Below are 26,784 nucleotides of genomic sequence, written 5' to 3'. Positions count from 1 at the left end.
TGTATAACTGTTAGTCACAAAATCCAACGTACCTCAGGAAGTGTGCTGACGAGCGTGAGACCTCACCCTCTCCTCTTTCACAGACCGTGCATCAAACCTGGACATTCTCAGCGTCCGCTGCTGATGAGATGGCTCCCAAGACGACGATCTCACCCGTCTGGTCACAAGGTCGAGTCTCTGGCAAATGCACACTGTGCACTTCAGTCTTAAATGCCAACATACTCCAATCCCTCCAGATGCACCTCAGCTGTGAGTCCTGACGAGTCGCAGGTGATCAGGGTGAAGTCCTAACAGCCTCAGCAACACAGCCACTCAGTCCCAAATGCATGCCACCTGGGAGGAAACACAAAAGGCAAACAAACCAGCAGCCAGGCCCCCCCAGCCATACAACAGTGTTAGTGAGTACTTATCAAAGTTTGGCGTGGGGAGCGAAGACGTCAGCCCTCCACGTACCACAAACCCAGCCTCCAGCTGCAAGCACTCACAGAACCGACTGCAAACAACACAAAAGCAAAAACTGTCTATGAAAGACAAAACAAATGGCTGAGCAGTTTACCTTCACAGGTCGAAGATATCTCTGCAACGAGGTGGAGATGACGAGATGATGGTTTTATGGAGTAGCATGATGAAGTGTAGATGGGTGACAGCTGTTATGAGATGATGAGTGACAGCTGTCACCCCCGGCTGTGTCCATGGTGGCAGCGCCCTCTTGTGCCTGAAGCCCGCACTTCAGGCAGGGCGCCCTCTGGCGGTGGGCCAGCAGTACCTCCTCTTCTGGCGGCCCACACAACAGGACCCCCCCCTCAACGGGCGCCTCCTGGCGCCCAACCAGGTTTATCCGGGTGTCGGCGGGAGAAATCGGCCAGGAGGGCCGGGTCCAGGATGAAGCTCCTCTTCACCCAGGAGCGTTCTTCGGGTCCACACCCCTCCCAGTCCACCAAATACTGGAAACCCCGGCCCATTCGACGGACGTCCAAGCCGGCTCCCCGTCAATGATCCGGGCAGGAGGCGGCACCGGACCAGGAGCACAGAGGGGTGAGGTGTGGTGTGGTTTCAGTCTGGACACATGGAAAACAGGATGGATCCGCAGTGAAGCTGGGAGTTGGAGCTTCACTGCAGCAGGGCTGAGGATCTTGAGGATTTTGAATGGTCCGATGTACCTGTCCATCAACTTAGGGGAGTCCACTTGGAGAGGGATGTCCTTCGTCGATAACCACACCTCCTGCCCAGCCTGGTATGCAGGGGCCTTAGCCCTCGTCCGGGCCTTTAACAAGGCAGAATGGGCGGTGCGCCACACCCGACGGCACCTCTGCATGTGGGCGCGGACCGAGGGCACACCGACCTCTCCCTCCACCACGGGAAACAATGGGGGCTGGTACCCTAGACACACCTCAAATGGGGAGAGGCCGGTGGCAGAAGACACCTGGCTGTTATGTGCATACTCGATCCAGGCCAGATGGTTACTCCAGGCCGTCGGGTGCGCGGATGTCACACAGCGGAGGGTCTGTTCCAACTCTTGGTTGGCCCGTTCTGCCTGTCCATTCGTCTGTGGGTGGTACCCGGACGAGAGGCTCACGGTGGCCCCCAGTTATCTGAAGAAACTCCTCCAGACTTGAGAGGAAAACTGGGGACCACGATCCGAGACTACGTCAGTTGGTATCCCATGCAGACGGACGACGTGGTGGACCAGGAGGTCCGCTGTCTCCTGGGCCGTTGGGAGATTCGGGAGGGCCACGAAGTGGGCCGCCTTGGAGAATTGGTCCACTATCGTGAGGATGGTGGTGTTGCCCTGGGACGGCGGGAGGCCCGTGATGAAATCCAGGCCGATGTGGGACCAGGGGCGATGAGGGACAGGAAGCGGCTGGAGAAGTCCTTGGGACCTTTTGTGGTCTGCCTTGCCCCTGGCACAGGTGGTGCAGGCCTGGATGTACTCCCGGACGTCAGCCTCCATAGACGCCCACCAGAAGCGCTGCCGGACAACTGCCACGGTCCTTCGCACCCCTGGATGACAGGAGAGCTTGGAACCGTGACAGAAGTCTAGGACCGCAGCCCTGGCCTCTGGGGGGACGTACAACTTGTCCTTCGGACCTGTCCCCGTGTCCGGGCTCCATGTCAGGGCCTCCCGGACGGTCTTCTCCACGTCCCAGGTGAGGGTAGCCACGATAGTGGACTCCGGAATGATGGGCTCCGGTGGATCCGACAGCACAGTTTTGACTTCGTCTTCGTGTACCCGGGACAAGGCATCCGATCTCTGGTTCTTGGTCCCGGGGCGATAGGTGATCCGGAAGTCAAAACGTCCGAAGAACAGTGACCAGCGGGCTTGCCTGGGGTTCAGCCGCTTGGCGGTCCTGATATACTCCAGGTTCCGATGGTCAGTGAAAACCGTGAACGGCACAGACTCTCCCTCCAACAGGTGTCTCCACTCTTGAGGAGTGGAGACACCTGTTAGACACCTAACCCTAACCCTAACCCTGACACCTAACCCTAACCCTAACCCTAACCCTAAGCCCACACTTCAGGCAGGGCGCCCTCTGGCGGTGGGCCAGCAGTACCTCCTCTTCTGGCGGCCCACACAACAGAGGCATCTTGGACCAGCACTTCAATTTATTTTTATTTTTAATTGATGAAGATGATCGCAGAGCAAATCATCAGAGTCTGAACAGTGAGTGATGATCAGTCTGATTCCTGGTACACAGCAGAATGCAGACACACACTGCTCCAGAACAGCAGGATCAAGGTGCAGAGAACACAGGAGTCCAGGTACAGACTCCCCCCCCCCCTTGCCCTTGTCCAAAAAACATTTTTCTTTTGTTTGGATTTATTTTGTTTTGTTTTTGCCACTAACACAGTCAGGACAGTCTTGACCAACACCAATAAAAATTCTATTAAAAACAAGGAATTGTGGAAAAGTACAAATGGATATTGTGGTGGAAGATCTGCATAATTTTGAGGGGGGCTCTTGATGTCTATTGGACAGGAAATATTTTTCTAAGTGGCACAAATATAATTTGTGTGGCATCTTACTGCATGTAAATACCACAAAAACAACAACAATGTGAAGCATTTCTTGCATTTTAATGTGAATTATTGTGTATAACATTGTATATGCTACATTTTTACATGTTTTTGAAATTTACAATTTATATTTGCATTATAAGTTATAAAAAATGTTTTTGTTAAACATGTTTCTGGTTTTCACAGTAAAAAGACCTAACTTTGTTCTGATTCAAATTTTAAGATTTGGGGTTAATTTAGGTTTACTTTTTTAACACTGTATATCAGAATGAAAGAAAAAAAAAAAACCTGTAAAGTCACCCAAAAAAAAAAAAAAAAAAAAAAGGCCAGGTTAACAGTTTGTAAGGTAAATTATGAAGGTAAAACCAAAATTAATCAAAATGCCCAATTATACCCAGGACTCTAGATGGTTAACTGTGGAAGGAGTTCTGAAGACAAAGGTTTAAAAAACACAGCACACCATTTTTACTGTTTCAGGAACTTTTAATGAAAAAAACAAAACAAAAACATTTCTCAGGATATTATTGGAAAATGACTTTTTGATGGAAATGTTTCCTCCTCCCCTCAAAGATTTTGTCAAACAAAAATATATTCTGTTGCTGACATTGGAAAGTTGAATTTTTAAGCCTGCATAAAAAGGTTTTTATTTAACATGGTTCACCAACAAAAACTCAAAGCTAATTTCCAGAGGGGTCCACGACACGTGTCTCTCCACCTCAAAGTGCCAGTTGGGACCTTAACTGCAATCTGAAAATGAACCCAGATCCCAATGTTCAAACCACTATGTCACCAAACTCAACCAATGTGCTGATTGTCCAAAGAAGTGACACAAGAGACGTTTGATGTTTTTACTCTGTCACTTTTATTTTTGGAGAATGATTTTCTGATGACACTTGAGGGCTTTATGGTCAGACTGTTATCTGTCGGCCTTCACCTTCAGCACAGAATTCTGTGGAAGAAAAAAAAAAAAGGTAAAATAAATAAATAGTAACAAAACCTGAATAGTTTCTCAGTCACTGAGGAAAAATGGGTGGAGCTTAATCTATATGATTGGTTCAAACTTAAAGCTGAAGCACCTTTTCTGTGGTCGTAGTGATAGTCTGGGTCTCCAGAGAAGCCGACACAGGCCGTCTGCTTCCTGAATTGTTGCAGGTCCTCCTCCTTCACAGATGCATTTTTCGCTGCAAAGAAATAAACAAATAAAAAGCTTCAAGAATTTGCAGAATGCAGTCAGACTCGCTTTATTTCCCTTCTCAGTCATTTGATCATACCCAAGAGGTAAAAGATGCGGAGGTGAAGCTTATCTTCTCCAACGGTTGTTGGAAAACCAAACATCTTCTCGAACTTGCGGTCGTGGAAGAGGGTGATATTACTGTTGATGAGCAAACAGTCACTGCAGGTCGGCAGCAGCTGGAAAACCATTTCCTTTACTCCTGCTGCAAAGTCAAAATGAAAGTTTAAAATGTGACTCTGTAACAGCAGGAAAACTGTCAAACAGCAACAACCTGTGTGCCAGCTGAGTCAAACTACAAATGATTTTGTTCAATTAAAACTACAAAGCAACAGTTACTATATAAAAAAAGACAACATCAAAATACAAAATGAAACACAGGACATTAATCCTGGAAACAATCCAGAAACAGCTGCGAAACCACCAGGTCACAATAACACCTCCTGGTGGAAATGAATATTCCCGCTGTTGCATCCTTCTCTAGCCCCACGTAACCATCTCCATCCTCTTCTCTTTGTGGACCATCAGATTTGTCCAGTTTAAGAACCACAGTCAGCAGGAGATGAAGGTCTCTCCTCTCTTGTGTAACATGTGGCCCTGGTTTTCTCTGATAACAGTAGAGAACCTACTGGACACATATATATACAAAGTCTGTTAGAAAAGTATCCAACCTTTTTATTTTTTGCAAAAACCATATGGATTTGAATCACGTGTGATTGCATCAGCCAAGCTTGAAACTTCGTGCACATGCATGAGTTTTTTCACGCCTGTCGGTTGCGTCATTCGCCTGTGAGCACACTTTGTGGGAGGAGTGGTCCAGCCCCCTCGGCGGATTTTCATTGTCAGGAAAATGGCTGAGCAACATCCGCTTTGCTGCATCAAAATCTTTTCAGAAACTGTGAGAGACATCCAGGTGGAAACCATTTGGAAAATTCAGATGGCTTTTGGTGAAGATCTTATGGGCATCACACAGATTATGGAGCATTACAACCGGATTAAAGATGGCCCGCAGCGGCTGAGGGCACGCCGCGCTTCAAGCAGCCATCGACAGGCTGAAACGACCAGATCATTTCCAAAGTGAAGGCTGTGTTGATCCGGGACGTCATCTGACTACCAGAGAAATGGCAAGAGAGGTGGACATAGCACTTTTTCGGCACATTACACTGTTACAGGAGATTTTGTAATGAAAGACGTGCGGCGGAATTTGCGCGTCAGGACGTAGCTGCGTAATGGCGCACAACAAAAAGCACCTCAGTGTTGGAAGTCTCACGGGACATGCCCAGCTCTTCCACCATTCGGAAGATTCAGACGGCTTTGGGTGGCTTTTCAGTCAAGTGAGTATCTGAGAAACTGTCGAAGATCTGGGCATGTCACATGTCCTGTGAGACCAACACGGAGGTGCCTTTGTTCCGCGCCATTAGCGGCTCCGTGGCGAATTCCTCCGCTCCTGTTTTCATGACAAAATCTCCTTTAACAGTGGAATGTGCCAGAAAAGTGCTGATGTCCATCTTTTCTGCCATTTCTCTGGTAATCAGACGACGTCCCGGATCAACACAGCATTCAGTTTGGAAATGATCTGGTCGTTTCAGCCTGTTGATCGCCGCTCGGAGCACGGCGCGCCCTCCGCCATTGTGCACCGTCTTTAAACTGGCTGTAACACTCCTTAATCTGAGTGATGCCCATAAAATCGTCCCTGAAAGCCATCTGAATTTTCCGAAAGGTGTCCACCTGGCTGTCTCTCACAGTTTCTGGAAAAATTTTATGCAGCGCTGCTCCAGCCGTTCAGACATTTTCCTCACAATGAAAATCCGACGAGGGGGGAGGACCAGTGCTCACTCAAAGCTTGGCTGATGCAATCACACGTGATTCAAATCCATATGTTTTTTGCAAAAAAATAAAAAAGGTCGGATACTTTTCTAACAGACCTCGTACATCATTTTGGGAGAGGATAACTCTACTGTTCCACACTAGTATGATCCCAATGAAGAACTTGGGATATGAGCCAAAAGCTCTATCAAAATGCTTGAAAATCACCACGCTGTTTTTCAACCCCAGTGCTACTTCAAATAAAGCTGTATGTTCTAAACTGCAGCAAATATAGATTTTCCAAGGTATTCAAAATGTTCAGAATGACCAGTACATGTTTGGGAGTGTCATAGAAAAGTGTCAAATTTCTATTTTGATAGTTACTGCAGTAATCAAATGTGGCCAAATCTAAAACATTTTACTGTTTTTCCCGTCTACAAATCAGGTTGCAACATATAATGTGGTGACTTACTTTTTAGCGTCACAATATCACGGTTGATGGTTCCACTGAATTTTGTTCCATAGCAGATTCCATTGCTTAAAGACAAAGACAGATGAAGATCAGTTGATGTTCTGAAACATTCACAGAACCAGATGGTAAATCAAATGTGTGGAGGAATAAACTCATCAAATAATCATAATGAGGTGACTTCCATTATGGTGTTTGAAAGTAAGCACACATTTGGCTCTCTCCACTGCAGTTAATTTTTTTTCCTTGTCTGGAATCCCAGCTTCATTTCCACTTTCTGATCACTTGGAAAAGTCAAAGTCTAAAAGTCAGTCAAATTGAGACAGAGTAACTTCGCCACTTGCTGCACCTGTAACTATGGCAGATATTAGACTTCTGCTGGAAGACCACAGAGCTGTGCTGTTTGTAGACTTTAAGCCTTCCTTTGAAACTTTATCATCCAAGTTGGACAGTGTCCACTGTGCAGTTTGTGACCATGGTTCCCTTGAATCCGCACACACTGATCAGTGTTTGGACCAGCTGAAGGCCAAATGCTCAACACTCCAAAGAGATAGAGAGTGGTTAAAATCCAAGATGGAAGACTTGGAGGGATGAAGCAGATGGCAGAATGTTCAGATTGAATGTTTACCTGAAGCTATTCAGGGTCTACGCCTTTCGATTTTTTCTCACAACTCCTTGTCAATGTTTTTGGAATGTAGGTGCTTACTTCCTTGCCAAAATTGGACAGGGTGAAGCAGAGCTTAGCTCCTAACCGGCTCATGGTAGAAAACCCCGACCAGTTATCCTGCATTTTCATCACTTCTAAATGAAAGATCTGGTTATTTGGGAGGCATGTAAGAGGAGTGACCTGACCAGCAATTGACATAAGATTCAGCTCTACAATCAAAGTGGTGAGACAGCACCCAGAGTTCAAGAGCTCCATGTTGGAACTCAACAAGCAGGGAATCTGTCCTGCGCTTCTTTACCCAGCCAAACTGTGTATTACTTTGCCGACAGTGGAGAGAAAGTGACTGCAATCTGCATCGGATGCCAAGAAGTTTGTGCAGGACCTGTACAAAGATGAGAGTTGTTTTTTTTTCTTTTCTTTTCTTTTCAATAACTGCTATCTGCACTGTTACATGTAAAGTGGACTGATGGTGGCCATTACTGTTTTTGCCATTTTGTCGCTCAGAGTGAGATGATACACTTTGTTTTGCATTCAGTTTTGCATTTTATCAGTTCCCCCCACGCCCACCCCGTAATATCATTTTTTCCAACTTATTTTCATTTATTTAGAGCCAAATCACAACAAAATTGCCTCAAGGAACTTCACACAAGTAAGGTCATACCTTACCAACCCCCAGAGTAACTGTGGTCAGGAAAAACTCCCTCTGATGATTTGAGGAAGAAACCTCAAGCAGACCAGACTCAAAGGGGTGACCCTCTGCTTGGGCCATCCTACGACATGATTTACAAAACAATTTACAACACAGATATACAGAAAATGTTGCCAGTGCACAGGACGGGAGGGTTACAGAAACAAACACCACACCCATCTCTGGATGCATTTGTCACCTCAGACAGAGAGAAAAATCAGAATTAGGACAGACAGAAAGACAACAACAACAGTATAATTTGTCAGCATTGAGCACCAAGAAAAACAAAATAAATGGGCAATTCTACAGTAACGGAATTACAATCTGAGCTAATCTGTCGTGGTTAGATGCCATATGTCCAGATTTTGCTGCTGTTGTAATTCCGTTACCATAGAATTGCCCAAATATGAAGGTGATTGTCGGCCAGTAGCCCTAAGATTCACTAAAACACCTAGAATGTATTTAAAGTTGAGGTCGCGGCCTGCTCCATTTCCTAATAAAATTAATAAAAACTGTAAAAAGCATAGTAATGTACTAACATTGTAACTCCTCTCCCAGTAGTAATAGTAATATAGTAATATGCGTTTTGTTGCCCCACACTGCAGCCATTTTTTATTTGGCATTTTGATTTTATCCCTCACATTCTTCCTTTCAGGCTGAAAGCCTTCTCCACTGACTGCTCTTTTTGAGTTCTTGGTGTACCCGCTGAATCCCTTTCCAGTTCGCAGGTTGATGTTTTTGCCTTTCCCTCTTTGACAGCACATTGCAGAATATTATGATCCTTGTGATGGTCAAGTGGTTAAAGTGTTGGGCTTCAGACCACAGGATTCTCAGTTCAAATCCAAGCCTGACTGGAAAATCACTAAGGGCCCTTGAACAAGGTCCTTAATCCCCTAGTTGCTCCCAGTGTGCAGTGGGCGCCTTGCATGGCAACAGCCTAACATCGGGGTGAATGTGAGTCATTGATGTGTAAAGTAGTTTGAGCATCTGATGTAGATCTAAAAGCGCTATATGAATGCAGTCCATTTACCAATCAACATCCAAAACTTATAAGAGCTCTTTATGTTAAAGAGAGGTACCAAGTGGACATAACTAAATGAGGCTGCAATGTTTTAGAGTGTAGAAGTTGATTTGGGTTTTATGACTATAAAATGTGACCTAATGGACAAAAAAAGACATTTTAAAATAGACTGGACAGGATGGATGGAGAGATGAATAAAACTGCTTGCACTCTGCCTCAGACTTTTTAAAACGTTGATGGGAAGATTTAAATGTGATCACACACACATCGGTGTGTTCTGATCACTAAAGGCTTCTCCTGTGCAAGTGAGGTTCAAATCCCAGCGTGACCGGAAAATCACTAAGGGCCCTTGGGCAAGGTCCTTAATCCCGTAGTTGCTACCAATTTTGTATCGGAGTGAATGTGAGGCATTACTGTGTAAAGTGCTTTGCGCATCTGATGCAGATAGAAAATCAGTGTATAAATGCAGTCCATTTACCATTTACTGTGTGAGTCAAAAGTAAAATGTTCATTTTAGTTCCTTTGTGATTAGATAACTCAGAGAGAGGTTCTTGTTTCAACACACTCACAATTTGTTCTCTTCAAGTACTTGTAGTACGTCTGCATTGTTGGGTGTTAGATCCATTTTGAACCTGGTCGTTTCGAGTGCCTTCAGCATTGATTTGAATGATTCATGATCAGTGAATCCTTCGATGAAATACCATGTACCACTGAGCTGGACACACAAATGCAAACACACAGTTAATACCTCATCTGTAAAGCCCCTTTCACACTGGGGCCACCTTTGAGTTGCGTATTACGACATACTGACTATGCCAAGATAAGCAGCTCTGTGCCGATTTTAACCCTCTGGGGTCCGAGGGCATTTTTGGACAGTTTACTCGCCTGGCATAAATGTTTTATTATTGCTGTTAACAGCTCTCCCTGCATCCCACAATCAAGTTTTATATCTCTTTTTTTCAGGACAACCTGTGCTTTCAGAATATATATGTTTTTGTGGTGTTTTATAAGTGTAATAAAGGTTTACAATCAAAAATAGGCAAGGAAAAAATAAAGCAAAAATTTATTTTATTTATATAATACATTTATTCAAAACACACAGCAAACTATAATAAACAACTGTTTTGATACTGTATAAAGGTAAGTTGAGGTCTTATGTGAAAGGCTGTACAACAAAAAGGTTCTAATGCACATTTTGAACAATATATACAAAATGGTCTATGTGTTTTGTTGTCCATTGATATGGTAAACAGTGCTTTATGTAGCGAAAGCAACAGAGTTATCCACTAGTATTTACATGCAAACTAGTGGAGCAATCCTGATAGTTACACACTGTTTGAGCACGTGAGATTGTCATCACAGGCTTTCCGTGTGCTCCTGCTTTCACTGATTGCTGTGCGTAATGGCACAGGGCACACTGAGTATGTACTAATAGTATGTACTCACTGGAGCACCCAGGGGGCTATTCAAATGAGCCAACTAGTAACATATCACTCCTGAAAACGATCTTTGGCTTTTCACATGAGGTAAATCTGCCCTACGATTAGATTTTGGAAAACCATGTGACGGTGAACCAATTCCGATTGGACACTCACATTGCGCACATCATCACACAGCTTCTATGAGGAGTACAAAGATGGCCGATGGCTGGCTCGAAACCTCTCGGAGTTAACTTTTCAGCAAAAAAAAAGTACGTTTCTGTCTCATATCATTTAAAAGTTATTTATAATTTAGTAAAGCTTGGATTTAGCCATTGAATACGATGGCATCGGCCCCAGAAAGTATGCAGTTTTGAAGCAGGTCTAGAAAACACACTGCAACTGATTCTATACAACACTGCACTCATGGGCACCAAGGCTCCGCAATTCTACACACCAGGGCGACAAATCTGTTTATCAGTACATACTTGGATTGATGGATTTTATTCATCCTGCTGCACTTTGCTGGAAGTGAAGGTATAAATCCATGGAAGAAGAAGAGGCGAGCCAAGCTTCAACATTCAGTGGACATGTCCTCATCCACTCCTCATGGACAGATCACTAGCGAGAGTACATGTCCACCGTCCACCATTCACTTCTCATGGATGGATTGCGCGACCGTGTGCATGACCGTTAGAAGTCATGCACACTTGTGCACAGTCAGTAGGTTAGTGTCAGATGCATCTCCGCTTTTTGCTTTCACCTCCTCCAGTTCTCAAAAGATTGTGGCAATTTAAATAAAGTCCATAAACTCCTGCTCATGGACCAAATGCCAGCGAGCGGACATTTCCACGTCAAGGTTAACTTCTTACGGATGGATGGCCAGCGAGATGTGTCCCGTTCTCTTGTCATGCAGAGAATGCACACGTGCAACTGCCTGCTGGAAATCCTCGGCACTTTCAGCTTCTTAAGTTCTCTCATGTTTGTGGCACGTTAATAAATTCCATGAACTACTTGAAGTAATGTATTCTGACTCCTATCTGCGTGTCAGTCAGCATCACCCCTCTGCACGCAAGGTTTTCTCTCTCTCTCTCTCTCTCTCTCTCTCTCTCTCCCTGCATGCAATGTGAGTGCCATTCATGTACCAGTTTGAGAACAGCCCGTATTTCCACAAAAAAAAAAAAAAAAAAAAACACAAATTAAACAGGAGTGGACTGTAAGAGGCTACATACTTGGCAGTAAGCAACTGAAAGCAAGATTAGGAACACAATCACACAACAGCGTACACAGGGATTACGCCAAAACTGTGGAACTCTGCATCACAACTCAAATGTATACAAGCCCGGCCTGAAAGGGGCTTTTGTTCTAAAATGGAAAAAAAAATAAATAAAATAATGACTCACAGCTATCAAATTTGAACAATTTCAATCTTTTGAATGAAATAGTGCTTTGATAATTAAATTTTTTTATTGTTTTTTTCTCCTTTGTGTATCAATAGAAGATCAACTTTGAAATTCTGTAAAAATGAATTCTTAAAAAAAAAACATTATTACTTTGTAGTTGTACCATCTGTTGCATGTGCACGTACACACACACACCCACCCACACACACACACACACACTGGCAGTTGATGATTATCACTCATAATTATCAGTACAACCTGATTTTTATAATAAAGTGCATGAGAATAATGAAAAGGAATGAATTTTTTTGTCACACATTTTGCTTATTTATCAATAATACATATTTATCATCATAATTTTTCTAAAATTTCAGTTGATGTGTCTGAAGATTTCATAGTGACAAAATGTTTTTTACATTTCTCATGGTGCCATTAGTTTTATCTGGTTCCTTGTCTAAACTGGATCATATTCTACTAAGACATGAATTACATTAATTAATTTCTTTAGCTCTTTCCAAAATGAGACGTCACAGAATTAAAATCAAACAAACATCATAATATATTTTAAGGTGCAGAAGAGAGAATTTGAAAATAATAAAAAAAATCAAGGTATGGGTAGACTTGGATGTAGGACTTGTTACCATGGAGTGGTCCGTTAGAGACAGGGGTTTGACCAGCTGGTGACAATCTTCAGGTGTCGGACTGATGTCGCTTAGAACAAACCTGGCAAAGAGGAACTGGATGGTCAGCCACAGCATCATGATGGACAAAAACACAGATTCAGAAGACCTGAAGGTGCTCACAGCACAAAATACTGAACTTCACTTACAGCATCTTAGCTTTTATAGAAACAGCCGCCTGCAGCAAGAACGTGGTGGATGGAGAGAGAGAGAAAGGGAGAGAGAGAGAGAGTCAACCAACAGTTGATTCCTCGAGTTATTGATTCAGCAAACAGCAGTGGCGGCTGGTGAAAAACAGTCTTGGTGGGGCTGCTGTGCCAATAGATTCCCTTGCCTTTCCAGTACAGGCATTCAAGTGAACAGTCGGAAAATTAATACAATTCCACAATAATCATTTCATGTCTTTCTCAAAATCAGCAGTTTTACAGATAAAGTTAACCATTTACAGCTATATTAGGCCCCATTTCTACTGTGGAAAGGAACAAATACAACACTCAAGTTCTTTAGCAAAGAACATTTCACCATTTGACACCAATTACACACATAGTACACCAAACTGTACTGAACTGCCATTATCTTCAGACAAACAGATGCTGGGGTTCACAATGACACCGACCTGAACAAAATAAAAAATATCACCAAATTTACACTCTTTCAAAATATGGAAAAATTCTTCAATTGACAAAAGAACATTATGTACATATTACAATGTTCACACCACCTTCCAAGAGAGAGAGAGAGAGAGAGAGAGAGAGAGAGAGAATGTTTCTGTGTGTGTGTGTGTGTGTGTGTGTGTGTGTGAGAGAGAGAGAGAGCATGTGTGAGAGAGAGAGAGAGAGAGAGAGAGAGAGAGAAAGTGTTTGTGTGTGTGTGTGTGAGAGAGAGAGAGAGAGAGAGAGAGAGAGAGAGAGAGAGAGAGCATGTGAGAGTGAGAGAGTGTGTGTGTGTGTGTGTGTGTGTGTGTGTGTGTGTGTGTGTGTGTGTGTGAGAGAGAGAGAGAGAGAGAGAGAGAGAGAGAGAGAGAGAGAGAGAGAGAGAGAGAGAGAGAGCATGTGAGAGTGAGAGAGTGTGTGTGTGTGTGTGTGTGTGTGTGTGTGTGTGTGTGTGTGTGTGTGTGTGTGTGTGTGTGTGTGTGTGTGTGTGTGTGAGAGCGAGAGAAAATTAAGGTAATATTTGCATGAACATTACTGAGTGGAATGGAGGCAAACTTTGAAAAACTTAAATTAAATAACTTGACTAACTAATAACACCAAAACCTTTAAATTAAATTGGTTAAAATTAATTAACAGTGTAGAGGACAAAGCAAATTAAGTTTACAAAACCACTTAATTAAATGCGTTGCTAAACTTGGGTTTGTCTTACTATAAGTGTCTTGTGTGTACTCAGTGGCTGAGTTAGAATTTCTTTAAAAAAAAAACATGCAAATTGCTATTTTAGGGTTTTGTTTTGTTTTGTTTTTAAACTGAGCAAATAATTTGTTTTAGAGTGTGGAATACTCCAAAGAATATTTCACTTCTGTGAACTGATCCTCATAACGTGTAAAGTGAAATCAAAATACCAGCATGGCTGCAGCTTTGAACACTGTTACAAACAGCCCCGGCCTCTCCTATTACCATTATAACTGGTCTGCTGTCCCAATAAAGATCACAGCTTTGACGCCCTAAAACAAACAAACAAAAAAACATCACTCATTCTTTTTATCTTAAATTTTCATCCTAGTTTCCACACCAGGAGCAACATTCGGGAATAAATCCGAGCAGCTCGTTAGATCACCTGAGCTGAAGTGGATCCAGAGTCAGTCCGCAGCTGGCAGAGGTGGATGCGCTCCTTTCCACCCCACAGTAAAGAGCGCAGATCAGCAGCTGACAGTGTGAATGAAGCCTGACACGGTTTATAACGAGTCAGACAAACGTCTCTCCTCCAACCGGGATGTGCAATTGTCATTAAACCACGAGAAAGATCTGATGTGCGCACCTCCATGCGCCTCCAAAAGGATCCCCGCAAAACTTTGGTGTCATTGATTTGATTAGTTTTGTCCCGTTTTAAACCTCCGAAGAGTTCTTCAACTTACTCCAGCAAAACACACGGAGACAAAATAAAAATAAATAAATATAACCCAAACGTCGTCGACACCATCATCTCTTCCTGACTGACTGACTGACAGCAGCATCTGCAGCATCACGTATATCACTGACTGTAATCTAACGTTCCCGCATTTTTGTAGCAGGGGCTAAAATTCCGGCGCCCCAAAGCCATTAATTTTGGCAGTGTTGATTTGCCAAATATTTAATTAATTAATTTAATTTAATTAATTAATTTTCCTTAGCAACTACATACAATTGGTTATTTCGCTGCACTTCAAGGGCGCTTTGAATGATCGCCCAAGACGAGGAATGATACGTTCTCTGCTTCTTGCGGTGGAAATGCACTGTTGAATGAGAGTCAGTTGGAGGAAGTGTTGTTTTAATCATTCATATTACATGTAGGCACATACTATTAAGTAGAACTGACAATGATGATACTTTTTAAATATATATATATATATTATGACTTTTCCCCTCCACATCTAGGAGGGCAGCGCCCGAGCGCCCCCTATGGGCCAGCTGCCACTGGCAAACAGCACATCCTGCTATGTGCACAAGCATGTGTACATGTATTGAAGACTGTGACAAATTTGTTCAAAACATTCCAGAATTCTTTATTTTTGTTGTGTGGGCCGCTGAAGAGGAGGTACTGCTGGCCCACCACCACCAGTCGGCGCCCTGCTTGGAGTGCGGGCTTCAAGCATGAGAGGGCGCCAAGACAACAGAGAGTGACAGCTGTCACTCATTTACACCAGCTGTCACCAATCACCACCTTCCCTACAAAAGCCGGATTATTACTCCACCTCCTCGCCGAGAAATCAGCTACCGTTTAAGGTAGTTCTCTGCAAGTCATACTTTTTGAGACTAATTATTGTTCTGTGTGCAGCCGTATTCCTGAAGTCTGTCATAATTGGATTGGCGTGCAGTGAGAGTCTGCGACGTCTTCGCCTCTCACTCCATCCAAGGAGCAACTGTCAGGAGCTGCACGGGTGATTCTGTATCAGAGGTGGAGGTTTTCCCTCCCTGAAGACCTGTGGGTGAAGGATTACTGGGTGTGTGGATACACACTCACCATTAACTGTTTTCATCTTCTGCCAGCAGTACCAGGGTCTGCAACAGAAGACGGTGACCACCTGGGGACTCAGGACTTGGCGGCTCCGGTGTTCTTCAGGCCGTTGGTGGTGGAAGCTGTGTGGGTCCCAGCTCTTCGATCGCCAGAGGTCTCCTATCTTCGAGCCTGCCCGCACGTCACCTTGTGTTTAATTGGCATTATATATTTTTGTCTGTATCCAGCTGTGCGTTTCACAACATTAAATTGTTACTCTGTGTCTTATCCATTGTCCGTTCATTTGCGCCCCCTGTTGCGGGTCCGTGTTACGACACCTTCCCAACAATTTTTATACTATGCATCAGACAGAAGTCATGCACACTCGTGCACAGTCAGTGGGTTAGTGTCGGTTGATATGTCACCATCTTTGGTTTTGTCACCTGAATCATCTGATCCCAGCTGGCTGTTAAAGAGATGGTTACTTGTTTCTGTCACATATTTTGTTTAATAGTTTATTTCATTTAGATAATATTGCAGGGCAGGACGGTGGCTTAGTGGTTTGCACTGTTGCTTCACTGCAAGAATGTCATTGGGTTCAATTTCCACCTGTGGCCTTTCTGTGTGGAGTTTGCATGGTCTCCACATGTTTATGTGGGTTTCCAACAGGTGCTCCATCTTCCTCCCACATACAAAGACATGCTGGTTTGGTGAACTGGAAACTTTAAATTATCTGTAGGTGTTGTGAATGTGTTTAATTGTCTAAATGTGGCTGTGTGACAGACTGGCCTCCTGTCCAGGGTGCACCCTGCGGATCAGGCTCCAGCCCCCCGTGACCCTTAGTTGGTGTAAGCCAGGGGTGGCCAAGTTCGGTCCTCGAGAGCCACCTTCCTGATACTCTTAGTCGTCTCCCTGCTCCAACACACCTGAATCCAATGAAAGACTCGTTAGCAGACTTTTAATGAGCCTTTCATTGGATTCAGGTGTGTTGGAGCAGGGAGACAACTAAGAGTGTCAGGAAGGTGGCTCTCGAGGACCAAACTTGGCCACCCCTGGTGTAAGCAATTGACAATGATTCAGTGCGTGACACCCAGTGGTGGGCACAGCTAACCGAAAAAGTTAGCTTCGATAACCATTAATCAGGTAACTGAAAAGTTATCTTTTATGATGATAAACCGATAAACTGCTAAAAAAATTATCTTTATTACAGATAACCGATGATGATTAGTATTGATTTGGACGCGGCCACATCAGATTACACTGTCGGCTTCTGATAAACCAGTTTCACTTTAAGCACTGCAGGGGCTTCTGGGTAAATTCAAGGATCACAGACACAAAGAACACACGGAAAATGAGTAAATAATAAAATAAAACCCCAAACACTGTCATCATCTTTCAAAAGCAGTAACACACAGTATTAGAAGTCACAGTTTATCTCGGTATTAGATACATCGTTATTTACGAGCTAAAAGCTGCTGCTTTTTTCGTATGCTTTGAACCCTGCTGCTTAAACAACCGAAATACATCCATTAATGCACTGACTGACAGGGTAAAATACATGTAGTAAATATAAATTCTTACCTGTTAGTTTCAGTGGGATTCATCTGAATAAATAATCCATGTTTTAAATCCAAAACAATGTCGAAACGTGAAGAAAAGTCTCTCTCTCTGTACACACAGCTGCGCGATGAGAGCTCTTCTCCCCCACCGAGTCTTGGTGTTTAAATTACAGCCACAAAGAAATGAAATAAAATAGTGTTAAGATTAGTCTGTTTTGTTTTTGTGTCGCATGGACAAGCCACTGTAATGTGCAAAATGAACCTGAACTACACTACCCACAATGCTCCCTGCATCGACCGGCCAATCACGTTTTGTGCTTAGTGATGACATCATCAGCAAGCAACAAGCAGCCAGTCTGCTCCGTGGCTAGAAACACAACAAACAGACTAAAATGTTTGATTTTAGGGTTGACAAACGTTTTTGACCGTTAAACTTTACCAGCAAAGAAAATGTTACCGGACTGAAAGTTATCGGAACTAAATTTATCGGAAGATAATTGCTCCAAAGATGTTTTTAAAACTTATCTGAAAAGCTAATCCGATAGCAAAAGCATTAGCTTCGATAATTATCTGCTATTGGATTATCTGAACTGTGCCCACCACTGGTGACACCATTTTGTAGCCATTTTATCTATTGATTATTCAATAGTTTTGTGCAGTATATTGTTTTGTGTTTGACCTTTAATGATTTTTGTGTTTATCCTAAATATAACATTGATTTTTCACTCTTTATTCTGTGTGTCTTTGCTAAAGGAGACCAGGGGAGTGGTGGCCAAGTGGTTAGTGCGCTTGGTTTCAGTGCAGAAGGTTCCCGGTTCAAATCCCACCCCTGCCACATTTCTCCATGTGAAGTGGAGTTGCATCAGGAAGGGCATCCGTTGTAAAACCTGTGCCAATTCAACATGCAGATCCACCTTGGATTTGCTGTGGCGACCCCGAGTGCAAACAAGAGAGCAGCCGAAGGAACTTACTATTCTGTGTGTCTTTGCTAACTGGAGATGTTGACACTATTGTTGTTGTTTTCAGGTCTGGCTGCCATAGGAAGTGTTGGATTGTGATGATAACATCGGCATATGTTGATGATGTTTGTCGTCAGGGTTGAGTGGACGGATGGACGGACACACACACACACACACCAACCAATAGCATGCCAAATATTTAGGGCCAGAGTAGGACAAAGTCCTACGAGGACCCTATTGTAATTGTGCTGTTTATTGTTATTATTTATTAGGGACAGAGTAGGAGAAGGTGATTTTTGTCATTTTTGTCCATTTCCACGACTTACATTTGAACAAACTCATCCTAAGGATTTCATCCAAAAGTCTTCACATTTGGTCCACATCATGACCCCAAGCTGATCAAAAGTTATCAGTAGAATTTCTGTAGGTCAAAAGGGGTGGGTGCTACGGTTCGTAAAACTTTTGCGAGCGTTTTGGAGCACGCCGTTTCAGTTCAAACGGCTGTCACGCACACATACTTCATCATAGATCCTTCAAACTTGCTGGACATGATCAGGGCTCTGCAGTGAACATCCCCATATATTAACATCCCACCTAACTCATAGCGCCCCCAGCAGTAACAGGAAATGTACTATTTATAGTTTAATAGGTACTGATGTCACATAGTTTACCCCATCAACTTCATTTCACTTATAAAACATGCATAAGTTGCTTAATGTAGGCGACAATCGCCATGAAGCCACGAGTAATGGTGTCCATGTGGCACTGTGCTGAATATCGATCCTTCGCCATGACATTATGTTCTTCCTTTTGACGGCTTCAGTTTTGTCATATCATCATGAAAATTGATACTCAGGTCAAGCATGACAACCACTTACAATTCATAGGGGCGTCGGCCATGGTCGGGGGAAAATCCCTCAATAGCGCCCCCTTGGAGCTTTCACAAACCACTCACCATAAGGTTTTCTTTTTGTGTAGTAGGGAGACAAAAATTAGTACACGTGACTTGGATAGATGTACAAAAATGTCTCTTTCACCGCTGGTCTACTCCAAACATGAAGTTGGCCATATTGAATTTTCGTGTCACTTTGTTGTTAATTCCACACATTGTATTTGAACGAACTCCTCCTTAGGATTTTGACCAATGCAATTCAAATTTCTTTCGGATCATCCAGAGACTGATCAAAACTTACCAAAAGCTTTTCTCTGTGTCGAAGAGTGTGGCCGCTATTGCCCCGCCAAGCGTGACAACCTCTTACAGGTCATAGGGGCATCGCACATGGGCGGGCCAAAATGCGTCTATAGCACCACCTTGCAGCATTCAAAAAAACCCTCCACATAGGGTTTTTTTACAGTAAGGAAATGCAAATTGGTACACAAGTGGGACTTGCATAGACGTACAAAAACGCTCTTGCACCATTAGTCTACTCCAAACAGGAAGTCGGTAATTTTGAATTTTCATGTCATTTTGGCATGATTTCCACACATTGTATTTGAAGGAACTCCTCTTAGGGATATTGTCCAATACACTTAAAATTTCTTTCAGATCATCCAGACACTATACTGATCAAAGTTATCAAAAGCTTTTATCTATGTCAAAGGGTGTGACTGCTATGGTGCCGCCATTTTGACCCTTCGCCATGGAAATTATACTTAAACAGGCACTGATGTCACATAGTTAACCCCATCAACTTCATTCCACTGCTCAAACATGCAGAGCAAGTTGGTAAATGTACAGGGTGCCCCGAGCGACACGGTCAAATGCTTTCTCCAGATCCACAAAGAACATGTGGACTGGTTGGGCAAACTCCTATGGACCCTCGAGCACCCGATGGAGTGCGTAGAGCTGGTCCAGTGTGCCGCGGCCAGGACAAAAACCACACTGCTGCTTCTGAATCTGAGGTTCGACTAACAGTCGAATTCTCCTCTCCAGTACTCTGGAATAGACCTTACCGAGGTGGCTGAGGAGTGTGATCCCCCTGTAGTTGGAACACACCCTCCGGTCCCCCTTCTTAAACAGAGGGACCACCACCCTGGTCTGCCAATCCAGAGGCACTGTCCCCAACCACCATGTGATGTTGCAGAGGCGTGTCAGTCCCAAGACAGTCCCACAACATCCAGAGACTTAAGGTACTCAGCTACTCAACTTGTACTAAGCAAGTCACACATGTGTACCAATTTTCATTTCCCTACTCCAAAAAAAAAAAAAAAAAACCCTAAGGGGAGGGGTTTTTGAAAGATGCAAAGGGGCGCTATTGAGGCATTTTGCCCCGCCCATGGACAACATCCCTATGATTTGTAAGAGGTGTCGTGCTTGACCTGTGTAGCAAATTTCATGATGATCTGATAAAAATAAAGCTGTCAAAAGGAAGAACGCAATTTCATGGCGAAGGGGCGATATTTGAGGTGCCGCCACACGGATGTTGTTACTTGTAACTTTATGGCGATCATCGCCTATGTTCACCAACATGTTCTGCATGTTTTAGAAGTGGAATGAAGTTGATGGGGTTAACTATGTGACATCAGTACTCGTTTCAGTATATTGTTCCATGGAGAAGGGTCAAAATGGAGGCCCAATAGCGGCCACACCCTTTGTCATAGAAAAAAGCTTTCAAAGTTTTTGATGAGTGTAGCCTCTGGCTGATCTGAAAGAAATTTGAAGTGCTTTGGACAAAATCCCAAGGAGGAGTTCATTCAAATACAACAGATGCAAATCATGCCAAAATGACACGAAAATTCAAAATGGCCGACTTCCTGTTTGGAGTAGACCATGGTGCAAGATACTTTTTTGTAGGACTATGCAAGTCACACGTGTACCAATTTTCATCTCCGTACTCCAAAAAAACCCTATGGGGAGGGGTTTTTTAAGTTGCAAGAGGGCGCTCTTGAGGTGAAGCATGAAACATTTCTTTTTCTCTACTAGAATTTCCAGTATAATTCAAACACCCAAAGTTATGTGTGGTGTATTAACAGCTGACAACCTCACTTTTTTCCTTAAGAAAAAATAAAATCACAGAGGCTAAATATCTTTTAAAAAGACAGCAGAAATGCAACACTAACCAGAATAAGAGTACAGTATATAAAATCACTGACACCAGACCCAACACCCAGAACTACATGGACAAGAATCAGACCACCACAAGAACCGACAGAGAAAGAGACAACAGGAACAACAACAGGAACCAAACTTAAGACAGAGACCAAGTTTATAAATTAAAGTTTGTTGGTGCAACCACCATATCACTTGACCAACATTAAAGTGGATTTTTTTAACTTATTTTTTTAACTGTGGTAATAATATTTTTTAATGTTGTCAATAACGTATGTAATATTGAGGTTGTTGAAGGACCAAGACACAAGAAGGAACAAAGTTGTCAAAGGGGCCATAAAACCATAAAAAAAAGTCATGATTTATGACCCCCAAAGGCCATAAAACCATAAATGTCATGATTTATGACCCATAATCCTCCCATAATTACATTATGGGAGGATTCTTTTTGTAGTAATTAATTAAATATTGAATTGTGATATAATTAAACATGAAAATTTAAAACAGAGTCACCTGTGTCTAATGTTTTAATACCCTTTTATATTTTTTTAATTCCTGAATTAAAGAACAATAAAAAAAATAATAACTGCATCTTTAATGTAATTATGCGAGGATTTCTTTAATGTAGTAATTAATGAAATATTGAACTATGATATAATTAAATGTCTATATTTAAAAGAGTTTTTTTATGAAGTAATTATAATCACAGTCATTTAAAATAAAACTCTTTTTTGTAATGCATCTTCTTTCTGTTTTCGTGCACTGAAAAACCATCACAGGTGGGTTAATGCTGCTTCTTCGCTGAACACAGTCTCTCTGAAGGCTGGATGCCTTCCAGCTGCACAATAAAGTGTTCCGCTATCAGTTAATGAAATAGTGGTTTATAATTAAACGTGAATATTTATGAAGTAATTATAATTGTTGTTAAAAATAAAAGTCTTTTTTGAAGTAATTAAAGAAATAGTCTTAAGTTTCTTCGTAAAGTAACGTGGTTGACTCTTTTACTGCGTTAGCAGAACTCTGAGCCTGTGTATGTGTGAAGATCCAATTGTCACAAGGGGTCTGAAGGAGGAGGTGGGCCCATTGGGAATATTTGCATCTTAAAAGTTTGTGCGTGTGTGTATGAGGGGGAATGTTTAGCACAAAAGGGGGAGCGTGTGTGTGTGTGTGTGTTGTTTGGGGGTGTGAAGTGTGTGTGTGTGTGTGTTTATGATGTTTCACCTGCCTGATGTAGAGCCTGCAGGTGTTTTTATAATGTTTTAGGTGGATGTGTGTAGATGCAGAATGTCACAGCAGGGGGTGGGTGTGTTACTGTTTTAGCATAAAAAAGAACAGAACTCTGAAGATGTGTGAAGATGGGTTTGCTTAAGCCCCTGTCACATTGGCGTATTTGTAGAGCTGTTCATTATAATGTATCATCCACGCTGCAATGAGCAGCTCTATGCCCACTTCACATGGAGTTTTTTTTTCAATACGCAGCAGTATGTTGAGGGCTATGCGCGTAGGTCGGAAGAAATTAAACATGCTTAATTTTCTTTGGCGTGCAGCACAGCATGGAGCCTTCACGCGACTACACGCAGCGCTCTGCTACTGTCCGTTATGGTGAGCCCGCCCACGCTGCAACATGGTACTGTACGCCATTTCACACCTCCTGTCGGGCTCCGTTGTTCTTCTGGAGCTATAAATACTGCAAGATTGTTGCTTCACTTTATCATACTGGACTCATTATATGAGGACTGTTCACTGTGTCGCAAAGCTGACTGTTGTCATTTCATAAAAACGCTCTATCTTGCGTGCCGTCTCTCTCTCTGTGACACAGAGAGAGAGAGAGAGAAAGAGAGAGGGGGAGCCCGCGTGCGAGAGAGAGAGCGCTTTTGTTTTAAGGAGTCTCATAGAGAGAAGACATTCTCTCTCTCTCTCTCTCTCTCTCTCTCTCTCTCACTCTGAGAGGGAGAGAGAGGGAGAGCTCTCTCTCTCTCTGTGTCTGATCAGACTCCTTAAAATAAAAGCGCTCTCTCTCGCACATGTGCTCTCCCTCTCTCTCTCTCCCTGTGTGTGTCTAATCAGAGCTGTGACTCTTTAAAATAAAAGCGCACTCGCTGCATGTTGGTGTGATCATCAGACGACCAGATCGATCAGGTCTGATCAAATCAGTGACCTGATCGGATCAACCGCAGGTTTAAAAGTTTAACGAGTCACTGCGTTTCATTCAGGGCAGCCTTTACCACAGCCAGACTCGGCAGCATCTGGACACAAAGAAAGTGATCCACCATGACAAAAAAAAAAAAAAATATATATATAATATAAATAGCACTGAACTGGTTTAATAGCGGCATGGCACACGCGACTGTGTGTACACATTAAAATGCGAACACACGCAGCTGCAAGTATGAACGAACACTGAAAAAGGCTGAGTACTCGCGTATTTCCGGCGTATTTAAATGAAACACAACGCCGCAATGAGCAGCTCTACGAATACGCCAATGTGACAGGGGCTTTAGTGCAAAAGGCCACAGGTCTTTTACAATGTTTTTGACAAACCAGGAGGGGATATAGCCCCCACACACAGCTGCAGGATGTCACGGCAGGGGCTGTGGGGTTTGTTTGTGGCTATGTTTTTTAGCGCAAACCAGGAGGGGTGTATCCCCCCCCCCCCCACACACACACACAGAGCTGCATAATGTCACAGATCTTAGTTATTACAGAGAGGTCATCGTTTGAAACAATATTTTTATGATCGCCAATTTCCCCATCGGAACCGTACCTGGTGCGACTCTGTCACTTTTCTCTCAAGCAAGTCACACTAAATTTCCTGATTAATGATTATGTGTGTTTTAGGGTGTCTACCATAAAACAAGATACCAGTGGGAACAGGGGTTATTTGAAGATTCAGCAACCTTTTCTGTCCCAGAAATCTGTCACTTTTTTCTCAAGCAAACATTTCAGTAAGTCGCGGCTGCTGACGGTAGCACACATTCATTTAAGATTCTACGATGGAAACATTTCATTATCTCGTGGTAAATTTCATGATCGGAATGAAGCTTTCTTTTTCCTCAAGCAGAGAATAAGAGTGAAAGATGTATCATCTTTCTCTGTAAGTGATATAAGTAATCTTTTTATATAAATGCTTCTGTTTTTAAAAAAGACCGTCATAGTAAACATTTTTTAAATGATGTTTTTGTTAGACAGAGCCACGCAGATGAGGCAGACTGTGTTTGGTGCTGCCGTCATTAAAATATTTTTGAATTAATACAGAAAATTATTTTTTTCGATCGCCGGTGAAGCTCACATTTATTTATTCTTAGAAAGCAAGATGGAGTCAGAAGACACTGATGAAGGGAGAACGCACACGGAAATGAATATGAATATGGACTAATATGAAACAGAGAGATGAGAGCATTCAGCAATTCCTTTCCCGCAGGGGGTTACCGACTCCCCTCGAAGTTCGTGATGCCTTATACGGAGGGCAAACTTGTGCCTCGCAGTTGAGGTACACGGCTAAGCAAGGCGAGTCAGTCCATTACATCAACATAAATTTTACATATCCCATGGGGCATCCGAAAATTGTCAACAGAAATTTCCAAGATTCCAGGACTTATCTGCCCCAGGGATTAAAATTTCCTGTCCTCCCCCACAGAACTCCTCGTGATGAACTGGTGTTTGCTCTGTGTCGCACATGTGCTGATGGAAACAATTAGGTGGGGCCATGCACACACACCGATCAGCAGAGAGCTCTGCGGAACATGGACAATCCCAGAATTCCACAAAGCTTTAGATACAGGCTACATTGTAGCTAAGATTTTTGAAGTCTAGCATTTTGAGGATAAGCATACGAGGTTTATTAGAAAACTAACCGGCAGTTTTATAAAAAAAAAAAAAAACTATATGGATTTGAATCACGTGCGATTACACCAGACGCGTGTCGGTGACGTCATCCGCCTTTGAGTGAGCACTGGTCCAGCCCTCTCGGCTGAAATCCTTTGTCTGAGACGCTGCTGGAGACGGCGCGCGTTGCTTTATCAAAATTTTTTCAGGACCAGTGAGGGATATCCAAGTGGACACTATTCAAGAAATTCAGCTGGTTCTCGGTGAAACGTTTAACGGCTGATGAGAGATTGTGGAGTTTCTTTGGCTTTAAGGACAGCTCACAAAGCGGATCAGCGCGGTCGGAGGTGGCGTCCATCTGGCTGTTTCGAGCTGAAAACATCCTAATTTAAGGCTCTGTTCACCCAGGACGTCGTCAGAGAACAGAGAAGTTTCAGAAGAAGTCGGCATGAGGAGTTTATGCGGACATTCCACTGTTAAAGGAGATTTTGTAATGAAAGAACGTGCGGGCAAATTTGCCGAGTCGGTTTTGTGACGACGCCGCAAATCCATCTGCGCCGTGACAGGAAAAACACCTCCGTGTTGAAAACCATTTGTAAAATTCAGGTGGCTTTTGATGGCTTTCAACAAGTGAGTAACTGAGAAATTGTTTAACAGCTGGGCATGTTCCAACTTGTCCGTTAAGGTTTCCAACGGAGGTATTTTTCCTGTCGCGACCCCCCGCGGTCGGGTCCGGCCCGACATGCGAATCTGCCCGCATGTTCTTTCATTACAAAATCTCCTTTAACAGTGGAATGTCCGCATAAACTCCTCATGCCGACGTCTTCTGAAACTTCTCTGTTCTCTGACGATGACCTGGGTGAACAGAGCCTGAAATGTGGAAGTTTTCAGCTTGAAACAGCGAGACAACGCCGCCTCGGAGCGCAGATCGCCGTCAGGCGCAGTGGGCCGTCCTTAAAGCGACACTTACAGACCAAAATCTCTCATCAGCCGTTAAATTTTTTAGCGAAAACCAGCTGAATTTATCGAATGGTGTCCACTCAGTTGTGCCTTACAGTTTTTGAAAAAATTTTGATCAAACAAAACAGCAGTCTCTGAGCCATTCCTAAACAATGAAAAAATCGACGAGAGGGTGGACCACTCCTCACTCAAAGACTGCCCACAGGTGAATGACGTAACCGACAGGCGTGAAAAAACTCTCGCATGCCCACGAGGGTTCAAGCATGTCTGATGTAATCACACGTGATTCAAATCCATATGGTTTTTGAAAAAAATAATAAGGTTGGATACTTTTCTAATAGACCTTGTACATAAACACCTTCTTAAAACATAAGCAGAAAGCCTCAGGCTTCACTCCCAAATTCGATAAAGACCCTGAGGGCAGAGAAAAATATATTGCAGACTACTGGGTGAATCAGAACATTTGTTTAGACCTGGAAAAAAATCACTCACAATCCTGCAAAACGACAGATGGCAAAGATTTGTCCCAACTCCTGGGGTAAATTTGCCCAGAGGGCGAATCTAACACAGACCAAACTCATCAAAAATGTGGATGATCTGTTCAGATTTCTGTTTTCTGAACAGTACGATGTCACTTATCTAACATTCCTCAGCAGTTGGGTGACGATGATTCAATGGTGCTATGGACCTCGGTATGTCACCCGACCAGGTACAGCCAACAATATTTTTATTGCGGCCTTTACAACTGTGTACGCACGTTTGTCCTTGTACAGTTTTAGGGAGGCTGCGGCAAACCCTCACAGGATTCTTCTGTATTATGATACTCATAGTCTGATCTACATTTATAGGCAGGATGTGCATTTTTTTATTGCTGTATGTGTGTTTTTTTTATTGCTGTATGTGTC

General features: G+C 43.2%; 2 protein-coding genes and 1 long non-coding RNA gene across 3 annotated transcripts in view; 1 reads left to right on the top strand and 2 right to left on the bottom strand.

The window, feature by feature from the left end:
* The window catches only part of LOC117501842 (saxitoxin and tetrodotoxin-binding protein 1-like), a 338,634-nt gene extending 326,140 nt beyond the window's left edge, over positions 1–12,494 (bottom strand). Inside the window, exon 1 of the mRNA XM_034160807.1 lies at positions 12,360–12,494. Coding sequence (XP_034016698.1) covers positions 12,360–12,479 — 120 coding nt within the window. The 5' untranslated portion in view covers positions 12,480–12,494. The remainder of the gene's footprint in view (positions 1–12,359) is intronic.
* The window catches only part of LOC117501844, a 197,568-nt gene that overhangs the window by 105,997 nt on the left and 64,787 nt on the right, over positions 1–26,784 (top strand). The window lies entirely within an intron of this gene.
* The window catches only part of LOC117501843, a 105,016-nt gene continuing 82,131 nt past the window's right edge, over positions 3,900–26,784 (bottom strand). Inside the window, exon 6 of the mRNA XM_034160810.1 lies at positions 3,900–3,964. Within this exon, the coding sequence (XP_034016701.1) occupies positions 3,924–3,964 (41 nt within the window). The 3' untranslated portion in view covers positions 3,900–3,923. The remainder of the gene's footprint in view (positions 3,965–26,784) is intronic.

This window comes from Thalassophryne amazonica, chromosome 20, assembly GCF_902500255.1.
Source record: "Thalassophryne amazonica chromosome 20, fThaAma1.1, whole genome shotgun sequence".
Taxonomy (NCBI): domain Eukaryota; kingdom Metazoa; phylum Chordata; class Actinopteri; order Batrachoidiformes; family Batrachoididae; genus Thalassophryne; species Thalassophryne amazonica.
Note: the sequence above shows the minus strand (reverse complement) of the source record. Positions and strands in the feature narration are given on the sequence as shown.